Source organism: Neopsephotus bourkii, unplaced genomic scaffold, assembly GCF_033783945.1.
Source record: "Neopsephotus bourkii isolate Nb327-2 ecotype Australia unplaced genomic scaffold, CSIRO-AGI_Nbou_v1 NB_1493, whole genome shotgun sequence".
Classification (NCBI taxonomy): Eukaryota; Metazoa; Chordata; class Aves; order Psittaciformes; family Psittacidae; genus Neopsephotus; species Neopsephotus bourkii.
In genome coordinates, this window is record NW_026901969.1 from 4,179,985 (window position 1) to 4,203,874 (window position 23,890).

Sequence of the window (23,890 nt, forward strand, 5' to 3'; positions counted from 1 at the left end):
GTTTTGTTATTTTGAATTGAATTTTGTTAAAAAAACAAACAACAAACACCTATTTAAAGTTCTACATAAAATAGCTGTCTCAACCTCTTCCTGCTGGAAGTGATAACGGGTTTTTATTCTGTGCTTTTAGTAGCAATTTTTTATTTTAAAGACAGCTTGGAAGATTATTATTTCTGAATTTTTGGGTCCTCTATCCTTTCATCAGTCACTAATCTTGCATATTTCTAATATGAAGTGAAAGAGCCAGTTATCTCCTCTATAAAATATTTCACATTTAGTGCATACAGCTTTGACCAAGTGTATTGAAATACAGTAATATTGGATTGAATGGGAATTTCCGGCATAGAAATCCACTTTCAACAATATCTTTCCAAGTGACAGACATTGCTTATTTTTTCCACAGTTAATGGGATATGGTTTGCGTTCAGCTAAAAATGAGGTGACTGGACGACAGAAGGGAAGGCTGCTACAATTTAATTTAAGAGCATACTGTGAATATGAAAATCAAGGAACAAACTGTACTATGAGTAGGGTTTGTGGCCTTTGGAAAGTCTCTCAGTCTTACCTCTGCACACTATAAGTACAATTACATGCACATGTTTGTTTAAGGTCTCTCACTCATACCTGAGATACATCTACGTAAACATGGTATCATTAAAACTTTGCACTAAACATAAGTCAAAAGTATAAGCAATTATATATATGTGTGTGTGTGCGTGCACAGACAACAAAAACACATGTAAAATTATGTACAGTAATATTGTTTACTGCCAGCTCAGTAGGCAGTCAAAGACACGTTTGATCTTTTAGCTTTTCTAAGTTAATTGCTCATTCTGCACTATTCAGGCCTGTTCTTGCCTATAATCATTAGGATCATAGAGAAGTGAGCAGAATGCAGGTCTCATGCTAATTAATTAGCATATTAAATAAAAAATTACACTACTATCTTGCAGGACTTTTTTACTATGTATCTAATACTGGGGGGGATTAATAAAAGTGATTCACTTGAAACCTCCTCAACTGATTCCATTACCTAACATATAATAGAGAGGAGCTAAAGAGTTTCCCATTTTTTTTCCTAATTTTGTATATCTGCTATCTGACCCATCATGGAGAAATCAAAATGCTTTTTCCCCCTAGAGAGGGAGAGATCAGAGAAAATCTGCATTTCAAAACAATGATGCACAGAAAATAGAAGAAGTATTCTTAGAAAGGAGCGAAGGAGGGAGAGGAGGAGGAAGCTTTTGTAATACTCTTCCTTAGCTTCAATAGCAATAATGTGTGCATGAAGCAAAATCTGAATCTGACCTTGTAACAGTAAAATTTGAAAATCCACAGTTATATAGAGGTACATTCGATGGAGCTTTAATACGGAATTCAACTGGCACTTTTGCAAAGTTACACACCAATTGGTACTCTGCTTCACTGCGGTCTACGTATCCAGTCCTCCTTCAAGTGAAATAAATGGGAGACATTCCAAAATAATCAATTGAAGTTGGATGAGATCCACACAGAACAATATTAAAGACCAAAGTGTCTACTCTGTGCTGCATATTTTTTAGGTACACAAAACACACATGCAAAAAACTTAACTTAAACCTGAAAGCTTCCCTAAATATCAAATTTTCTGTCGTCACAAAGCAGTCATATATGCAAGCAATATAAAAATACAGTTCTACCTGTAGACTCAGGAAACAAGTCTAAAAATATCTCCTCAATGTATTTTACAAGTGGTATTTTAAGACACTCACCTGTTTGCCACCAGTGGTCCAAGACAGGTACTCCGAAGACCTTTTTTGACCATTCTAGTGTGTCCACATCACAGTGCTCACCAGCTACAAATAACGTTCTGAACCTTTAAATGAAAATTAAAGAAAGTGTATGTCTTGATCTGGATGGGGAAAGGAAAACAACAAATTCAGTAAATCACAGAATCATAGAAAACCAGGTTGGAAGGGACCTCAAGGTTCATCTGGTCAAACCTTTCTAGGCAACGCATGACCTAGACTAGATGTCCCAAACCCTTTCCAGCTGTATCTTAAAAGTGTCCAGTATTGGGAAATCCACCACTTCCTTGGGGAGATTATTCCAATGGCTGGTTGTTCTCATTGTGAAAAATTTCCCTTTTGTGTTCAGTCAGAATCTTACCAGGAGTAACTTGTGCTCATTAAACCCTTGTCTTTACCATGTATAAAGAAATAATAAGTATCTCTGCTCAGATAAAGAGAAAAGGGGAGGAGGGATTCTTACTCTTTGTAAGCTCCTTCCTACTAAGTAAAAATTAGAATCTTAGTAATACTAATTTATGCTACTTAATAATCATGTAAAAGAGCTTTATTTTCTGAATGCAAAGACCTTGGGAGAACAGAGGCAATCAACTGTCAGTGGAAATAAAAGTAATTTAATGCTCTGTACACAGAAACTATGTAGATATCCTTTAGGCAAAACATGCCAGAAACATACCAGAAAAACTATTAAAGAAATAAACAGAACTAAAGGAAATACTTGTAGCATAACTCTTAAGTTGTTAATAACATTCCATTGAAGCAGAGTTTAGTATTCTTTGAACTGCTGAGTCATGTTTTTATAAGCATTTGGAAATCAGTTTTAGGGAAAATTAATGGGACATAAAAACATATTCCTGTGGAGAGGCAGGCTATATATCCTACTGGATAATGCCAAACAGAACAACATTCAGCAGCCTGGGGTCCCTGATCACAGTTCTAGACTTCAGCTCATTTGACTGGATACTCCCACAGCCAACTCTGGCAGAGAAGAGATGCAATGCCTGGCAGTTCTGACAGATGTGATCTGCATGTTTGCGCTATTAAAATAGGTAGTACTATATAACTGAGCATTAAACTCACAGGTAGACTTCATCTTTAGCAGCTTTTATTGGATGCTTAGTTATACTTTATTGTCCTTTACTAAGCATCAGAAATGCACTTCATGCCTTATTTAGAATGATAAGGTCCTCTATGTCAATGGTAGCTTTCCTAAATATGATTACAGGTACTTAGAAGCTAGACATCACCATGTATTACTGCATGCTAGTAAGGTTCTGATCATTCTGACAATTGCACCATAACTTTACTCATGTCATAGAAGATTTTCGGCACTTATTCCCTAATGAGCAATTTAAAACCCTGTTAAATTACATGCGGTGCAGCCTCACCTTGAGTACTGTGTGCAGCTCAGGACAACACAATTTGAGAAGGATGTTAAGATACTCATATGCAACAAAGCTGGTGAGAGGGATGAAAGGAATGTCCTATGAGGAGCAGCTGAAGACTTTGGGTTTGTCTAGTTTGAAGAAAAGGACCTCACTGCTCTCTCCAACTTCCAGGGGTAGCTGATGCCCCAAAGCCTGTCGGTATTTAAGAAGCACTTGGAAAATGCTCTTAACAATATGATTTGAATTTTGGTCAGCCCTGAAATGCTCAGGCAGCTGGACTAGATAACTGTATAGGTCCCTTCCAATTGAAACATTCTTTTCTATCCTAATTGTCACGGATACTCATGATACTGCCAGACACCATCACCTAGTAAGATACTAAGGAGAAGAATCATTTGTAATCTTGCCATCACACCTCCAACAAAGAAACAAGCTATCTCTTCAGGTAGAGACACACAACTTCTAATTCAGATTCCTGATGTGCAGATGAAAATGAACAGCCAACTGTATTCAAATGAACTGCTGATTTATGTTTAATGCATGGACATTAGTAGATGCCTGGTTTTATAGTCCATGTTGTAACAGCATGATTTCTATTGATAGCAATGCAAGGTATTTATTCTACTTGGTTCTTATTATTAAAAATAAAAAAAAAGTCCATGCTGAACTAGTTCTCTAGACTTCTTCTATAGACCAGAAAGAGCAAAGGACAACTTTAGAGAGTAATTTATCTCTAAAAGACTCAAAAGAGTAAGGTTTATTTTCTATGTAACAAAATCAAAACAAAATCCAAGGCCCTAGAGCAACACTAACATACGACTAAGCCACTGTTTTAAAAAGTGGCAATAGACGCAGCTATTAAGTCATTGCAATATAAGTTGGAAGGGAATCTGCATCTCAGAAAAAGGAAATTAGGAATGTCTAAAAGTTTTGGACATTCCTATTTTTATACACACTTGTTCCTATTTAAGCAAGATTTTGAAACAGAAATCATCTATTTCAGAAATAAAATCTAAGCCAGTGGGAAATTTAAGACATAACATTTCTGGTTTCATTTCACAGATAAATCATACTGAAAACCTGTGCCTCCTTCCCCAAAAGGGTGGTGTGGCAGTCTGAAACACTTCAGCCATGTCAACGCACGTTCGTAACCACCAGGTGCAATCTTGCCACGAGGTATGATGCGAATTCTGGATCCAGAGCTGCCATAAACATGCCATTTCACTACAGATCAAAGAAATTGCTTCCCTTCTGTAGTATCCACACAGGATGGTCTCATGCCTTTCCTCTCCCAAATCCTCCCTACTTAGCATATTACCAACAAAGACAGAACTTTCACACAGGGATGCAGTTAAAAACTTCAGAAAACTGAGGGAAGAGAAGAAAGGTAAAAGGCAAACACAGAGTCAGACTCCACATCGGAATTCTGTTTACTTTGAAATAACCTCTTTCTTGGAGTGAAAGTGTACATCAACACTCACATTTCCTGAATAGCCTGTCATGACAAGAGAAACTGCAGAGACACCCTACCAAGTACTCTATCAATCCCCAAGGCTTCTGAGATGACAAAATGCCTAATTAAAATATGAACAGAGGTTCATGTGGCCCACCATCAGATTCTGGGATTAAAAATACTTGCCAAATATGTCCCCTTGTTAGGATTGCAGCATGCCGCAGCACAGTCAAGATCAATGTCAGTGACATTTTCTTTCAAGTCTTCACACAGTCATTATGAATGAAGACAACTGCTGAACAGAAGACTTGACTCTTTTCATTTAACAGTGGACACAGACAGCACTGAGTTTGTAAAACCTGTAGACTGGTGGCCACAAAAAGAGAATTCTTAGATTGGGTGGGCATGAAATAAATTTCACTTCAGAGGCATGTGCAATTTAGAAAAAAAAACAACAAACCTACAAGATTCATCTACATAGATAAAATCCTGAAAGCAATTTAGTAAATTATGAGAAAAATCAGAGCAAGTAACTCAAGGTTGTCAGGTACATAGCAAATAAAAAACATAGCAAATAAAAAACCGGGAGAACATAGGCCCCCTCAGGAAGCTCTCAGGTGAACTAGCTACCCTGGATTTGGAGAAGGCTGAGGTTCTGAAAGACTTCTTTACCTCGGTCTTCACTGGCAAAGGCTCTGACCGCACCACCCAAGTCTTGGAAGGTAGATGCAGGGACTGTGAGAATGAAGACCTTGGGCCCACTGTAGGAGAGGAATTGGTTCGAGAACATCTTAAAAATGGCACAAGTCCATGGGTCCTGATGAAATCCACCCACGGGTCCTGAAGGAGCTGGCAAATGAAGTTGCTAAGCCACTGGCCTTCATATTTGAAAAATCATGACAGTCAGGTGAAGTTCCCAACGACTGGAAAAAGGGAAATATAACCCCCATTTTCAAGAAGGGGTAAATGGATGACCGAGGGAACTGCAGAGCAGTCAAGTCTCACCTCTGTGCCTGGCAAAATCTTGGAGCAGATTCTCCTGGAAGGCATGCTAAGGCACATAAAAATCAACAAGGTGCTTGGTGACAGCCAGCATGGCTTCACTAAGGGGAAATCCTGCCTGACCAATTTGGTGGCCTTCTATAATGGGGCTACAGAACTGATGGACAGCGGTAGAGCAGTTGATGTCATCTACCTGGCCTGTGCAAAGTGTTTGACACTGTCCCACATGACATCCGTGTCTCTAAATTGGAGAGACATCAATTTGATGGATGGACCACTCGGTGGATAAAGAACTGGCTGGATGGCCGCACACAAAGAGTTGTGGTCAATGGCTAAATGTCCGGCTGGAGACCAGTAACGAGTGGTGTCCCTCAGGGATCAGTGCTGGGACCGGACTTGTTCAACATCTTCATCGCTGACATGGGCAGTGGGATTGAGTGCGCCCTCAGCAAGTTTGCCTATGACACCAAGCTGTGTGGTTCGGTTGATACGCTGGAGGGAAGGAATGCCATCCAGAGGGACCTTGACACGCTTGTGAGCTGGGCTGATGTCAAGCTTATGAAGTTTGAGCATGCCAAGTGCAAGGTCCTACACCTGGGTCAGAGCAATCCCAGGCACAGCTACAGGCTGGGCAGAGAAGAAATTCAGAGCAGCCCTGTGGAGAAGGACTTGGGGTGCTGGTCGATGAGAAAATGAACATGAGCCGGCTTCAGTGTGCCCTAAAACTGAGTTTTTTTCAGTAATGCTTGGCCTAGACTTAAAAAAATGTGATAAGTTGATTGTCTTTTAGATCCATTTACAGGTCCATAGTTAGAATACAGGAAAAGAAACTTCTACAAAGAAAGATACTGGGAACTCTAATCACCAACGCGGGGACCACTGCACCAGCTAAACATAACAACCTGAGAATGGTCTTTTTTGTGAACTAAGTAGAAGTAACAATCATAAAGGTAGCCACAAAAGTAACTTTGATACATGAAAATTAACTTCCTGCACATCTAGTTACACACTTATGAAAGTCAGAAGACATCAAAAAATGTTACCATGTTGAACTTTAACATACAGATTAAATAATTCAACTTCTTTAATTGCAGAACAGTGTTTTAGCCAACTCTCCTTTCTGACATCCCAAATGGCTTTGAGTGACTTCTTTCTTGGAATAGAGGACAGAAGGTCAAATGTATAAGCAGTTTTCATATCAAATAAACATAGTTTTCTGTACTCATACTACATAATTTTGTTAAAGAGCTTTCTGAGCACATCTCCCACATTAGAAGACAATAATTATAATGAGTGTGACCCCAATCAATATCTTGCACCTGAATGCTTCTTACTGTAAAGCACAAGTCATTGCGCTTTACTGCTTAGCTGATAATTACAGTTAATAGCTATCTGGAAGTCAAAACAGATTAAAACTTATGATAGAAGAGAACAATATATTGTACAAGAAAACACACAAATACATATTTTGTTTAGTTTTTTAAGACTCATGTCACATATAGGGCACTCCAGTTAAGCACTGCTCAATTTACATTATATGGAATGTTCTGGAATTAGGCAAGTTAGATACAACTTTTCAGTTATGATGTAAACTATCAAATTATGATTTCATTAACTTTATAAATAGCTGAAAAAAAATCTGTTAAGCGCCTTTGTTCTAAAAATAGGGCAAGAACTTAAAAGACTTGACAAAAAAAGTTAAGACATCATGTTATTCCTTGAGCCAAAACCAGAATTCCTCTCTTCTGAATTGCCAGCTTTAGTAATCAGATTCAATAATCTGCAGGTTTAAGAGGAGCATTATGTTGCAAGAAAGAGAGGGATTAGCTCTTTGGCAAATTTACAGCACAAAAACATAAATAAGAATATCAAAGTGACACAAGCCTAACGAAGCATAAGAACTGTGGAATTCTTTTCTCCTATCAAACAGTATAGCAAGAGAGAGATGGCAGTGGTTACAAAATGTCCCACTGAATTATTCCTCTGACAGTCCACTTAAAACTTCAAAGCAATGTCAGTGCACCCGTTCTTGCAATCATCTATCCCTGCAATGCAGTTAATGGACAAGAAACATCTTAAAGCTTCTCAGTTAAATAAATATGTCCTAAGCTGTTGTTCTACAAACCTACATTACTAGCACAAAATTTAGTGCAATCAAGCTTTTAGGACCTATTCAAGAGTCCAGCAAGTGGACTCAAAGTATCACCCAATACAGAGGACAGACCAAGGTCCCTAATGGCCCTGATGCAATCTAAATTGCTCCGTACAGCATGCACATTTTGGTTTCACTCCAAGCACAAAAGAAGCCATATCTTCAAACCACTGCCCAAAAGCAGGAGTGTTCACATGGATAATAACAAGAGCTGCACAGTTCAAGACTCCAATAGGAATGGCCATACATGATCTACAGCAGCACAGAGTTGGGGATAGCACACAGAACTGCATAATGTACTTCATTTGTCCTAAATTCTGGGTCTTAGTCACATGTCCTCTAGCAGCATAGGTGAGATCAATTATATGAGAAGTATTTCACAGTAAAAGTTTTCTTAATTTGCTACTTTCACATCCTCTCGTTCTCATGTTACAAAACAAAAAATGGGAGTTTCTAATCTACTTGCTGTTTATTCTTTCTGCACAGTTTATTCTTTCTGCACAGTTTGCATGCAGTCTCCTATTTTTTTAGCAAAGCAAGTATAAGTTGAACAAGCTAAGATCTCTAGATCCTCTTATATAAAATGGCAGAACATTCGCACTGACTTAAAGTCAAGAAAGCCAAGTAGGCCATGGGACACAAACTGCAAATTATCACTGATCACTGGAGCTGTTGCCCCATTCCATGCAAAACTGTCACTTGACAATTATTTGGAATCAGACCTAACCAACTCATAACAATTATATCAATTAAAAGATGAAGTGTGACTCCAAATAAGGGAAGAGTTGATGCTTGATGTTATGGAGTTAAGCTTGTAAAGACAGGAAGAGATTCTAAAAGCTGAACAGAATATGCTCAGATACATGAGGGTCATGGAATTTGGATGTTGTTTTTCAAACACAACAGGCAGCAACATCATCAGATATGCTTAGCAACACTGTTTTATCAAAACCTGGTCATTTAGATCCTCTAGCAATATATATTGAACAGGGCTTTTATCTTATAGCATTATAAATTGAATACCTCTTCTGCTGTTAAACATGAGCAATGTTTAAGACATAGATGACACTTTGTGTCAAACAAATGTCAAGATTTTACTTCAATAACCAACACAGTTTGAAGCATACACACTAGAACCTTTGGAAACCTCACATGCAATTTTCTGCAGAGGCTAGTGATGCCTCCAACATCAGCTCTTAACAGAACTTATTTAACTTATGCCATTTCAAAAGAACACACATCTGCTTATAATTCAATTTACTCCTGTAAATCAAGTACTCCCTTGTATACCGGAAGCTCTCATTGCCTACCAACTCTGTACCTTATCAGCAATATTCTTTTTTAACAGAACTTTTAAAAGTGACATTGACTTTTACCAGTTTTAAATAGAACTCTTTAGAAATTAAATGCTCCATGGTGGAAATCTCTTCTGTGACTGCATTCCTGGACATGTGCTTCAGAATCTCTACAGAGTAAGTAAGGATGCATGCCAGCCCAGGTAGCAGAAATACATCTCATATCAAAGATTCTACACCATATAACAGAGAAGAAAGCATCATAGATCAAGTAAATTAGTTAAAAGACAGACTGATTTCAAACTGAACCAGACAGAATTCACTTGATCTTGGATGTGAAAGTTCAGCTAAGTAACACCCAAAAGCAAGGATTTTCTTAAAATGGAAATTTAATCACCTGTTGAACTCCAGTTCTTAACAACTGCCCCTACTAGATATTAAATGCTGCACTAGAGAGTTTAGTAAAGAGAAGTCACATGCCAGTGGATGACATGGCCCAAAGCTGAGTGAATCATGATACAACTAAATCTGAAGAAAATTGAAAAGTTCATTAACTATGCACTGAATAGGAACAGGAATGATGAAATACCTCTTTACATCTGGGGCTACTGATATCAACAAGGAGACTCTTACCCGGAATTCTCATTTGGCCAGAAAATGTGACAACTTACAGAGCAGGGTAGCAGATCTTTCATTAAATGAATACTCTAAAGACAGACTAAGTCATTTTAGTCATTGCCTAAAAAAATGCTGAGGAACAGTAATTAAATTTCCTAGTATCCAAACCACTTTCTTGTCAGTAAACATCATTGAAAAATAGAGCCTCAACCGAGTCTGTCAATTAGGAGAGTCTGTCAGTTCCCCTGTTAGGGTCTCAAATGAGCTTGTTTTCTATTTCAAGGAAGAGTAAGGATTGACAACACTCAAAACAGATGGAAGAAAGTAATGATGAACTTGTAATGAATACCTCAGGAATAAATCCAGCTTACTAATAAATAAAACTCTCTTGAACAATTAAGAATGTGTAGGTCTAATGAAGCTACATGGCTTTGCATCTTCCCCTTCTCTTTGGACACGCGTGATAAAAGATGTTCTTATGACTGAATGCTGCCTATACAGTCTGACACAGTCCTTCTTTGATGCTGAGCAAATTATTCAGCTGCAAGATTAGATGAGGTCCAAAATCACATTTCATTTTTAGATCATTTTCTATGTAAGATACAGAAACTTGGTCTGTAGAAGTACTAAACATTCACAGATGCAAGACAATGTGACAGATGCTTTATTAATATAATGCTAATAATGCATTTTTCAACCATATAATGCTAAGAACTCCGAAACATTGGTAGTTCAGTGGCTCAGATTGGATATTCAAAACCAATAGAAGACTTTGACCTTAATCTCTCTGTGCCTCAGCTTCTCATCTGCAAAATACAGATAAAACCACTCTCTCATCTCACAGGGGATTTGTGAGGATAAACTCAAAGCATGCTGATAGTATAAACACCTTAAAAATAGCACAAGATAGCACATAACCGTAAACAGTAACTTAATTATGGGGAGATAAACAAAACATTGACTAGCTGCTGACTAAATAAACACTAAATATCCTGTGCACTCAATGAAATGAAAAGTCATGTGGGAAAACAGTACAGGATCCAAGACTGCATTACAGGATATAAGCACGGTGAAGTAAAACTAAGGTTGAGCGAGCAATCCTAACGCAGTAAGAACTCTTAACCTTAGAGTCATAAACTTCTATACAGCTTTCATCTCCTCTGAACTCTCAATATAAATTTACAAGCAAATACCTGTACACCTAAACTACCAAGAATACATTTAAATTATGCTATATGGAGTGGGCAAAACCCCAGACACTCTGCTATTCTTAGTTCATCCTGCCTGTTTCTGGAAGAAACTACTTCCAGTGTATCCTTAGTTCACCTTTTCAGAGAGTACTGCTTTCCCAAGGCTGCCTCAGGGTCCTGCTGACGGATTGCTCTAATTGCAGTTGGTGAAGTGAAGAAGGCAGCTACTTCATGCTCTGCTAGCACACGGAAATAGGCACCAGCATCTGGCGTTCCCACAGGCTTCCCCTATGGAGAGAATAATTTAAAATGTCACAGGATAAAAATACTTCATGATTCCTTGACAGTTCAAAGCTTGAACACGTAACAGTAGTGGTAGCACTGCAACAGAAGTAATTCCTAGTAGGACTTTAAAGAAGGCCTTGTTAAAAATAATAATACTGTGACCATATTCACTTGTAGAAATAAGTTCACAGGCTTTGGGCACAACCTATTCCATGAATACAGCACACACTAGCTGCTATTTAGAAAAACAGGACAAATGGACACATGAATGAAAAAGCAACCACAAAGAGCTGTTACTACACTGGCAGCAGAGGGAGTAACGTCTACATCTATCCTTATTGTGAAGCAACCTGTAAAACACTCGAGACCATTGAACTAGGGGCCTCTGGACACAGTGGCACTGCAGCTACATCCTCATGCACAGGCCTAAAGGACATTTTCTTCCCTGGAAGTTTCCTCTCAACTCTAGGAAAATTCCCATTTAGCTCCTTATAACTGGCTTCTTGGAATCTTTGTGCTGCTCCCCTACATGAAGCCTGGAGAGAAGCTGAAGACACCCTTTCTTGCTTAGTGTGCTACCAGACTGCAGTTTTGTTTGTGGTTGGGATCTTTTCTTTTTAAATTACTGGGGTTTTTTAAACAACTAATCAATGTCTTGAGCTAAGGAGCATAGTCAAGAGAGTTTTAAACAGAAGTAATCAGACGTGGCAAATTGTCCAACAGTAAGTAATAATAAAGTACATTTCTGTGGTGCTGTAAATATGAAAAGCAGTTGGCACAGGATCATATAATCAGTCCTCCTGTTTGTAATCACTGCAGTACATGCACTGCTCCACACATGTTCTGAAACTATGAAAAGATGATGTTAACATGGAATGAGTTTTAGCTCTACAGCTCCTGCCATAACCTTTTCAACTAGAATGGACACGCTTGGAAGATGAACTTTGACAGAGCACACAAATTAGGAGAGACATACATTCTATCCTGCAAACACAACTTTGTTAATGCTTTATTCAAGATGACACAGACATGGAGACAGTTTCACTATTGAAATGTCACCATCTTTAAGCAGCTTACCCATCACAAGACAAATTCATACCTTCACCACCCTTGTGTAAATGCAAATTTGGAATAGAAAGACTAACAGGTCCAGTGGGAAAGAAACAGCATATGACACTCTAATACTTTTCATTTTACCAAGACACAAAAGGAATAGAGAGTCATTTGAATACCTTGAATAATTTACTAAATTCAGTATTTTTATTCTGACAATGAGGCACTAGTAACATGAAAATGTCTTTATGAAAATACACACTAATCAAGTTAGTTGACTTACACCAACAGAAAAAACAGCAAGCTGGCTGTGATGCAGGCACACGGGAATTCACCCCCTTCCCTCTCTTCCATCTGCCCTACCCACTGCAATCTTCCCCACACTTGCTCTGCATCCAGCTGTGCCTGAACACTGGCAAGAGCACTGATAAACCATTTGGCAGATTTAAAGAGTGCAGCATGCCTGAGGTGAGATATGTACCATTGACTTTGGAGCCCTATGGAAAAATACTGCTGGTGAGAGGACACTGGATCACAGCAGAATGAAAGAAAACAAAACAAAACTATTACTTTAAGGATAGAGCAGATATTGAGAGGCAAATTAAGGGAAAATAAAAGAAACAGTCCCAGCCCAAGTAGCAGGGAGGAGTATCACCAATGCAAAAAAAAATTCCTTTTGCTAATAGCCTATACAAATTATGAAGAAGAAATGCAAAAGAATGCTTTCTGCCTACAGAAGCATCATCCTTGCAAGCTTCTTCACCACAATTTTCATGTGCTCATCAATATTTGTACATGAACCTATTTTTTCAAGTTGGATGTCACCTCCCTGTGATGTTCACTATACCTGCAGATCTGTAAACATCTGTTCAGGAGCTCAAGCCCACATCACTAACTAATGCTAAACAAAATAAATGGTCTCAGACTAGAAATTCCAAATTTCCATAAACTTCTCATATTAATGAATTATGTAACTGAACTGATATCAATCATCTTACACAGCAAATAAACCTACCTGTGGAGCAATCATAAATTGGTTAGCCTGCCAGTAATAATGCAGGGTTTATTTTTAACCAAATGAAAATGTCCAGAGCCCATAAACGGGCTGTCTCTGGCCTTCACCACACGCACTCCCTGATAGGGCCTTGGCTGCCAGTGCTCAAGGCCAGGTTTGCTAGGGTGCAGCTGTGTAATCTTGGATCAGATCATCAGGAAAACAGCAGTTGTGAGAAGAGCTGAAAGGAGCTTCCCCTTCCTTGAGAGGCAAGTTATGCTCAGGCCCTCACCCTTGATCCCTGCTCAAGCTACACTGCAGCTGAGTCCATGCCTCACACTTCCAGAACGTCCAAGCTCAAACCCAAGCCTGAGTCTGAGCCCATCTTCAACACAAATGACTAAGCCTTCAGTAGTACGTGGGTAGGCATGCAGGGATGTGACAGGTTGATATTTATATGTCACATATAAGTTACAGCAGCTTTGGTTTGGAGAAGTACCATCCTCAAATCGAGGAGAAAAACAAATAAAACAGTCAAAGGAAAGGAAGAGACATTTCATCTGACAGATGATAGGAAATAATACCCAAAGAATAAGACAACACTTAGAATACGCATGTAGGAGAGAAAAAAAAAAAAAAAAAAAGTTGCCCATTTGTAACACATTCTGACTGGTTCTGCAGAAAAACTTCCCTGGTGCCTCGGCTGCTGGTCACAGTTTGGCAAATGCATAAACAAAAACCTACATGCGCAAAACAAATCTGAGACGGTGCAAATTCATTTCAGAGCCCGAAAATCTACAAATAAAATTGCCAAAGAGGGTTATCATGTATTATACAAAATTTGTAAGAAGTACTGCGAGATGCCATGAGAGGCTTATTACCATATGCAATTCTGATTTTTAAAATGTTAGCAATATAAACAATAAGGCACAGGGTAATTGAATTCACAATGTGCTGACAGACTGCTGAGTCAGTTGGGGACTACGAGCAAGTGAGATGCTTCCACTGGATTTCTGCAGGGATTAGTTCAAGACCTGTTGCTATTCAGTATTTTCATCAATACTGCAATATTTGCAGTAATATCTGTGATTAGGAGGAACTGAGGGCACGGTAAACAAAAACAAGACAGTCAGAAAGAGCGATCTGCCTCAACTGATTTTAAAAAAGAAGAGTAGAAACAGACATTTGTTGCATCAGCTAGGAAGATTCAAGTAGAAAAGGCTTTGTTTTAATAACCTACCAAGAGACTCTGAGACAGAGAGACAGACAGGAATACCTTTCTGGAATTACTTAGATTTAGCATTTGTCAGATGTCAACTGGCTGAGCAGCCATCCTGAAGCAGAATGTGCTGACGTGTAATACATGATTATGAGAGAACTTTCATAGTCAGGCAGCAAGAATGATAAAGGGGATAGAAAAGTTCAATGGAGAAAATCAGAAGTCACTGGGATGAATTACTTGAGGAAAGACATATAAGAGAAGCTACAATAAAATAACAGCAATGCAGCAATTCCCATTCTGCCTGATCCCTAACAAGGGGCTCTTCAATTAAGGATAAATTCAAAATTATGAGGAGGAAATTCTCCCTGCATAACAAATATTATACATGGAACTCATTGCCACTAAAACCTGCTGATGCCAAAGCACACTCAAAATCCTGTCACATCAGGATTCAAAAAAGTATGTTCATAGAAATGCTCATTCTTCTGCTGCTGACACTGCTGCCAAACCAAACCTCCACTAGGGACTTGAGATGATACGTCCTACAGAATTTGTTCCACAAATAAAGCCAGTAAGGATGATGGCAGAAAGATCACAAAACTGGCAAACTTCAGAAACAGTGCTTGCTCTGTAAGCTGATAATAATGGCTGTAAGGAAGGCTGGATGCCTCCAAAAACTGGGCCAAATGAAACTAATTTGAAGCCTGTTGCTGCTGTGTACCCTCAGATTTGCTGCAACAGCAGGCACGGGGAGGACCCCATTGAGCGTAGTGAGGATGGTTTCATGAGCACAACAATATCTTGAAATAGCACTGTGGGGGACAATAGCTCCTCCTCTGTCGTAGACCACTCGAATTCCTTGATGAATGAATCCTTGGCAAGCGTGGGCATTTTTTTCATTACCTTAGCTCCAGTTTGAAGTCCTAAGCACTGGAACTACAATGCTGCCTTTTTCCTGACATCACAGGACCACAGGTAGCAGCTAGATTTTCTCTTCATGCTACCCTGTCGTTTTACAGCTTGTGATCCCATTAGCAAGAACAACCCAGAGTGGGCTATGAGACTTCAAGTAGCTTATTTATAGCTGAAATGTGTCTGTCATGCCTTGGAGAAAAACAGCTCAAGACAGATTATACATTTAAAACAAAACAAAACAAAACAAACAAAACAAACAAACAAAAACAAAAAAAAACCCAACCAAACTTAACAAACTTTGCTGTATTCAGAAGAATTCATCAGTGTTTTCACATTCCTGACAATACTATTACAGCAAGTAAAAACTGGAAGCACACAGTTTCCATAGCAATTGTTAAAATGACAAGTTGTCACCTACTAAGTAATTTAAAAATAAACAAATCACTTTAAGAAGTGAGGATATGAAGTCAGCACAGTTTATATTCAATGGTGGTTGTCCCTAGGCAGAAGTGATGAGGTGTTCTTTCTCCTAAACAGCATATTGATACTTCCTAACCCAAAACCTATCATTAGAGAATAATTTCGAAACTGACTACAAATTTATGAATATTCACTGTTAAGAGAGTCTTCTGAGGACAGGAAAAATTATACACTATTATACACTATTCTGTTTGTAATTATTATTCCTACCCCTCTAAAAGATGACACTGATGACACATCTTCAGACACTCATGAACATTCTCTGAAGACTTGCTTGGTGGTACCCCAGAGAAAGATAAAGGGGAAATATACTGTTTAATAACGCTCTCACCAAGAGCAAAAAATCATGCAAACAAAACAGACCTGCAGGTTAAACAGATATTAACTCTGATTTTTCTTTAACACTGTTAAAGAAACAGGGGTTTTACTCTATCGATTTTCCCAAAGCAACACATTTTAAATTTAGAGGTGTCTTTATAATGACAATAACCATCTTGATCCCAACACATGTGCTCAGAGATAAAACTTCAGTGTAAGACAACTATGTAGCAGAGACAGCTTAAGGAACTCATCACCTTCCTCACCATTCCTCCTTGTCTTACCCTGCACTTGCTAGAATGAAAAGCTTTTCATTGTAGTCATTCTGCCAATTCATGCAATGATTTTAAGGTGGCCCTGTGTACCAGTGGTCAAAAATAGGTACTGTAAAATTATCAAACTCTTTGCCTTATCTCCAAGAAAGTGCCATTTTTCTCACACTGCATTCCTCTTCTAAATTAGTGTAGTGGTGATAAGTTTATCTCCCTTTGAAATGAAGAATCTAATAAACATCTATTAAGTGTTGGATTGGATATAAGGAGGAAATTCTTTCCTGTTAGGGTGGTGAGGCACTGGAATAGGTTGCCCAGGGAGGTTGTGAATGCTCCATCCCCGGCGGTGTTCAAGGCCAGGCTGGACGAGGCCTTGGGTGACATGGCTTAGTGTGAGGTGTCCCTGCCCATGGCAGTGGGGCTGGAACTTGATGATCTTAAGGTCCTTTCCAACCCTAACTATTCTATGATAAGTGTTCAAACACTAATTAGACTATAGTAACTTAATACTCAAGCTAATGTATTTAATTCTATAAATGTGCATTTCTGCTACTGCATGAAGTTTTCGCTCTTTGTTATTGAGAATATCAGAGAAATCAACCTCAGTGGTCCCCAGCCCTAAAATAATCAGTCAGGCTTTGCCAGGCAGACTAGAAAACTGAACTCTTTTATAACAGAATTAAACTTGAAAAGGAATAAAAACTATTTTATATAATTATTTTACTATTTCACTTCTATTTTTCTAGTGAAACTCATTTAGAAGTGCAGCTCTCTGTTTAATTATCCATAGAGATCCTGAAGCCACTGAAACCCCTCAAAAAAGAAAAAGCCAACAAACAACCAACAAAAAAGAACCGCTAGAACTATACTGAGCACCTAGAGATGAAATAAAGACGGGGTTTGAAAAGTACCCAACATAAGGTAAATTGTCCAAGTTATAAAATCAGCCTAGAAAAGAACTCAATTTCTTTCTTCCCCAAGTTTCAGCTTAACTCAAACATTTATTATCAGTACATTCAGAACAGGAGGAAAAAGAGATTACTACCACCAGGGATGGAGCATTCACAACCTCCCTGGACAACCTATTCCAGTGCCTCACCACCCCAACAGGAAAGAATTTCTTCCTTATATCCAATCTAAACTTCCCCTGTTTCAGTTTTAACCCATTACCCCTTGTCCTGTCACTACAGTCCCTAATGAAGAGTCCCTCCCCAGCATCCCTATAGGCCCCCTTCAGATACTGGAAGGCTGCTATGAGGTCTGACGCAGCCTTCTCTTCTCCACGCTGAACAGCCCCAACTATCTCAGCCTGCTTCATACAGGAGGTGCTCCACTCCCCTCATCACCCTCGTGGCCTCCTCTGGACTTGCTGCAACAGTTCCATGTCCTTTTTATTTTGAGGACACCAGAACTGCACACAATACTCCAGATGGAGTCTCACGAGAGCAGAGTAGAGGGGCAGGATCACCTCTTTCGACTTGCTGGTCACGCTCCTTTTGATGCAGCCCAGGATACGGTTGGCTTTCGGGGCTGCAAGCGCACACTGAAGCCGGCTCATGTTCATTTTCTCATTGACCAGCACCCCCAGGGCCTTCTCCGCAGGGCTGCTCTGAATGCCTTCTCTGCCCAACCTGTAGCTGTGCCTGGGATTGCTTAGCAGTTAACAAAGAGCCTCCATGAGTTAAGATATTAAAATCAATCCCCACATTATTTAGCAAACTTTTAGGAGTTCTCACAGATGTATTCATGCTCGCCCTACATAAAGGAACACCAAACAGGAAGAATCCAGTAAGCATGAGCTCTGGAACAAGCAAAAGGTATAGGACAGGTGTACGGTATGTACATATGTACTACAAACCACCTCTGCATCTGTGTAGTTATTTGCAATTTCAGACACACAGTATATACAGTGCTAGTTCTTCTGGGCATTTTTATCCATCTATACAAATTATGTATTTGACCATATGAACTGTGATAAATCTACTGCACTCCCTTTTCCACATAAAGATATATTTAGCTACTGAGGAATCCTTTGTGCAAAAGAGTCTACCTCCTGAGTTTAACATAATTCTCTCACTTACCTGCTCCTCTTGAATTCTGCCTTTTCTTCTTTTCCTAGATTTTGGCTACTGCTTTTAAACAAATGCCTTCCTCCTATTCTGACTACTTTTAAGTTGCAATGTCCTACAAATCACCTTGCTTCCTAATGTCCTTCACAACTTGTAATGTGCACTAAGAACCAAGCACCACTCCTGCAATCAGTAAGCTGACACTTGTCATCGACTCGAAAGCTTTCAAAAGTACCACCACAGTGAGCTGATTTCCAAAGTCACAGAAACAACCATATTCCACCAAGATTAGCACATCAGAAACTCATCCAAAAAAAAAAAAAAAGAGCCATATATATGCAATACGCAAACAAATGGCTCATTTTATTGTCATAGTTACACTGCAGATACTCTCTGCATCATGTATTTCAGTAACACATCCATTGCAACCTTTGATGCTGAACACTGAAAGTAAGCAGGCCAGTAAACTTTACCTGGACAGAAGGTACAATGAGATTCAAACTAAGAATAGCCATTTGCTTAAGTTTTCTCCAGCTGCTTCAATCATTGGCTGGGAGCACGATGGCATGTGAGCTTCTCTGTCTTAGCTGTTTACAGAAAAGCAAAATCTGTGCTTGTTGATGTCCTGAATTTGGAATGTACTGGAAACATTTGCAAAGTGTCTGTCCCACACAGCCCGGTGTCTTTCAGACGACCAAATGTACATTGCAGTTCCATTATGAATTTGGTAAAAGTACAATTATATTAGGCCTGTGCATCTCTACCTTATGGTGTGAGGCACAAGGGTATGCAGTTTCTCTCATGATGCTCACTGGAATTTCACATCGTGTCCCCTCTTAGCAAAGAGGCACTGGGATATGTTTTGGTTCTGTGACCAGAGATATGGAAGATAGGGGATACAGAAACATTACAGTAGAGTTTACTGGTGATGCGTGAACTGACATGCTGCTGTCACCTGAATGAAACAGATGAAACAGACAGCGTGACACTTTCTAGGAGAGAAGTCCCTTCAGTCAAAGGAGCAAAGATCTCTAGGATAGTTTTCATTCAGAACATTCAGAGCTGCATTTTCAGTCCAGTGAGCAAGGATAAGTCTAGTCTAAAATAAACCTCAAATGACATGTAGAATCATAGAATCATAAAATAGTTAGGGTTGGAAAGGACCTTAAGATTATCTAGTTTCAACCCCCATGCCATGGACAGGGACACCTCACACTAAACCATATCACCCAAGGCTTTGTCCAACCTGGCCTTGAACGCTGCCAGGGATGGAGCATTCACAACTTCCTTGGGCAACTGTCGTAGTTTAAGCCCAGCTGTAAATCAGAATCACGCACTCTCTGTCTCCCTTCCCCCCTTCCCCACCCCTGCTCCCAGAGGAATGGGGAGGAGAATCGAAAGAATGTAACTCCCACGGGTTGAGATAAGAACAGCCCAGTAACTAAGGTATAACACAAACCACTGCTGCTACCACCACCAATAATAATGATAAGGGAAATAACAAGAGAAGAGAATACAACTGCTCACCACCCACCGATACCCAGCCCAACCCAAGCAGTGCTCTAGCCCTTCCGGGTGACTGCCCCCAGTTCTATGTCCTGGGAATGACGTGCTGTGGTATGGAATACTTTTTTGGCCAGTCTGGGTCAGGTGTCCTGTTTTTGCTTCCTCCCGGCTACCCTTCCTCCCTGGCAGAGCATGAGACTCAGAAAGTCCTTCGTCAGAGTAAATATTACTGAGCAACAACTAAAACCATCGGTGGTATCAGCACTGTTCCCAGGCTGAAAGTCAAAAACACAGCACCGCACCAGCTACTAAGAAGGAGAAAAATGACTGCTACTCCTGAACCCAGGACAGCAACCCATTCCAGTGCCTCACCACCCTCACAGTAAAGAAATTCTTCTTTATATCCAATCTAAACTTCCCTGTTTAAGTTTGAACCTGTTACCCCTTCTCCTATCACTACAGTCCCTAAGGAAGAGTCCCTCCCCAGCATCCCTATATGCCCCCTTCAGATACTGGAAGGCTGCTATGAGGTCTCCATGCAGCCTTCTTTTCTCCAGGCTGAACAGCCCCAACTTTCTCAGCCTGTCTTCATACAGGAGGTGCTCCAGTCCCCTGATCATTCTCATGGCCCTCCTCTGGACTTGCTCCAACAGTTCCATGTCCTTTTTATTTTGAGGACACCAGAACTGCACACAATACTCTAGATGGAGTCTCATGAGAGCAGAGTAGAGGGGCAGGATCACCTCCTTCGACCTGCTGGTCACGCTCCTTTTGATACAGCCCAGGATACAGTTGGCTTTCTGGGCTGCGAGCGCACACTGAAGCCGGCTCATGTTCATTTTCTCATCAACCAACATCCCCAAGTCCTCCTCCACAGGGCTGCTCTGAATCTCTTCTTTGCCCAACCTGTAGCCGTGCCTGTAGCTGTAATAGAAGAGGGTTCCACGTTTAGTCTGAACCATCTGTGAGTACATCTTTGAGACCCTCCTTCAGACTGAATCACCAAGCATAGATTCTGCAGTACCTGTATGCACAAGTCTGCTCCCTCTGTGAGGCATCCATCAATCCACTTGTGTCAGGACCTTGTATGATCCTTCACTGAAGACAATCATCAGCCCACTGAGCATTCAGGAGTGCATGCAGTGGGATTGGAGGAATACCACTGGTCATCAATATCCTTCAATCTGGTAAATGTTATACAATGGTTAAACAGAAGTGCTAACCAGTACTTCTCTCTGTCCTCAGTTTTCCCCTCCACCACACTTATGTTCTTCACATACTCCCTTGCTGCATTCTATCCATTTGTTTTTGTAAACCTGGCTAATTCAACCATGCCTTACCCTACCTGTAGTGCCCTTCCCTTTAAACATTTGTGGAGTGACTTGGGGCAGAAGAAGAGATAATATATTGCCAACAACCGCTACATTAACTACTGCATTTCACAGAAATGATATCATCCTAAATGATACTTGCTGTGCAACTGCAGGGCTAATTACAGGGCAGGAACAGGACACATGTGGCCAGAAGTACCAGCAGCACTACCACAGGGTAGGTTCTTTATACACTTCATCTGAGGAGAGGAAGAGACAGTGTGGCTGGTGTTTTGTACAGAAGTCTACGACAGCTGTTATCAAGGCATGTTATCAAGGACTGTAGGTCCTGGACTAAGGATGTGAATATCCTCTTGAGCAGTGGCCTTGGTGGAGTGCTCTCCCTTCCCTTGACGATCTGTTCAAGATCTTTGTGGTAGGGGCACATGCACCATGCCATCCCTGAAGCATGCTTTTGCTTTCATGTATTTTAAATGAACACAGCACTGCTTGTCAGTCCTCTCCCTCTCTGCAGCAGGCTTGAAATTAGCAACAGGGTGGTGTATCTGCTGGAGAAACTTCTGGGCCTTTCAGAGCATATGGTCAAGCTCCAGGTTGCCCCTTCAACAATATTCTGGAAGGCCAGTGCAACAGTTGTCACTATGGTAAAATGCAGCAGTAGGAAAGGAGGAATAATTTTAGTAAAATCGTAAGAAAAGTGTCCAGAAAGGAGGAACAACAAAAGAAATAGCACTGGTGAAGAGGACAGAAGCAATAGCTTGGGAGAAGTAACAGCAGCTGAAAGTCACTAGCAAGCAGGCAGTCATTAGCAAATATGGAGTTGTACATGCCATCTGGCCCTTCTGCAAACACTAGAGGTACTTCAGAATAAGGTGGGAACTCCTGACAGTTTTAAAGCATGCATACTTTTCATTTGGCCTGAAGAACTTCTCAGCATCGTAATCCTGCTCATTGGATCCTAACCTTTTAACTGACGTGGCAAAACTTCTCCCTTAGCTTTCTCTGCAATATCATTCACATGTCTAAAATCACTCTGGGAACCAAATCAATAAGCAAGGACAATCAGAGGACTTATTTCAGAACTGCACTACTGCTGTAATTTGAAATATCATGTAGCTGTCCCCCTAATAACCACTGCTTTTCTGGACTTGAGAATTCGTGACCCACTTCAAGAGGCATCTTGTGGTTGTGAGAATCTCTCTTCTAATTTTATAAAGAGTGAACTTTGAGCAGTAAAGTATACCTTTACCTTCTAAAAGAGGATGCAGCAAGCCCGTTCTGTAGAGTCTGATGTAGGGACTTCTAAACAATTTTGGAGGCAACCTTACCTTACTACAACTGCTCATTCTTCTTCAGTATCCTCAGGCTTAAGAAACTTATTTACTCAAAGTTCAGGCACAATCCCAGCATCAGCACCCACCAACAGTTGTGTTTGAATTTGTAACAGTGAAACACATCTCAACCTTTCTGTTCTACTATGGTCATCTTTAGTTATACGGTATAACAGCAGAAGATGGAGAAAGTTCCTCATAATACCCATTTCCTTATGCGGAACTTTTGCGCCTCTGATGGTCTGCAAAACAGTATGTTTCCACAATGCCATGCTGACTCCCCTGCTCCAGAAGCACTAGGTACAGATGGTGCTCTACCAATTGCTATATTCCCAGCATCATCAAAGCTTGTTTCACAAGCTTTTTCATGTCCTCAGAATCCAGTACATTCACTATATTTTTGCAGATACTGTACACTATGAGTTACCATTGGATTTCCCTTAATGGTTCACAAGCTTCTATTACCACTACAACTCAACAGAGGTGACCAACATGCCATGATGGCGGAATTAAAACAACTTCTGCTTCTAGGAACACTGAAAAACACAGAACAATTACTAGGGGGACATCATGCTGCAGTGTCAGAGAAGTTGGGATACACCCAGAATGGATGCACACAACCAAGTCTCAGCATGCTTGAAAGCTAACAATGTCAGTGCTTTTACATAAAATGTCTTTCACTGTCACTGATGGGTACTGGATTTACTCCCTAAAGAATAAAGAAGATAGTTCAAACAATATTGTATCTTCTTGCTGGCGATTAAGGAATTAACAATAACTTCTGAAAAAATAACAATATGAGGCAGCGTGACTGGTTTTTTGAGCACAAAAGTTAGGATGCAGCAGGCCACTCTAGTTGGACTACTTTACTCTCCACCCCACTGAGTTTCATCCCCAAAGGAGAAGGACCAAGTCCTGAATGTCATCTGAGTCTTGACTCAGGCGCCTTAAGTGGTAGAAAGAAAAAAGAAGTCTTCTTAGAAGTTCTGGCTCTAACCATAGAGCTCCCAATTGCCTCCAGCTCAGGTCCAGTAAGAATTTGTCATCTCCAGACATGCAAAACACAGCATACTCTCCTAGATCCGTAATAAAGGTAGTCTAATGGCCTCTGGCTGAAGCATCAGCAACACAGGTACTCTCCACCATTTGCCATTTCTGGGTCTGTTGTTTTGGAGTTCCTTGTTCTCCTGCATCACAAGTCACACAGATGAAGTAGAAAAGTTTGAAGG

General features: G+C 40.1%; 1 protein-coding gene across 2 annotated transcripts in view; it reads right to left on the minus strand.

Annotated features, from left to right (window-relative positions):
• ACSS3 (acyl-CoA synthetase short chain family member 3) overlaps positions 1 to 23,890 on the minus strand; it is an 88,934-nt gene that overhangs the window by 37,315 nt on the left and 27,729 nt on the right. For both annotated transcript variants that reach the window (XM_061369355.1, XM_061369356.1), the window contains 2 exons: positions 11,022 to 11,173; positions 1,752 to 1,855 (listed from right to left, as the gene is read on the minus strand). In XM_061369355.1, coding sequence (XP_061225339.1) covers positions 1,752 to 1,855; positions 11,022 to 11,173 — 256 coding nt within the window. The remainder of the gene's footprint in view (positions 1 to 1,751; positions 1,856 to 11,021; positions 11,174 to 23,890) is intronic.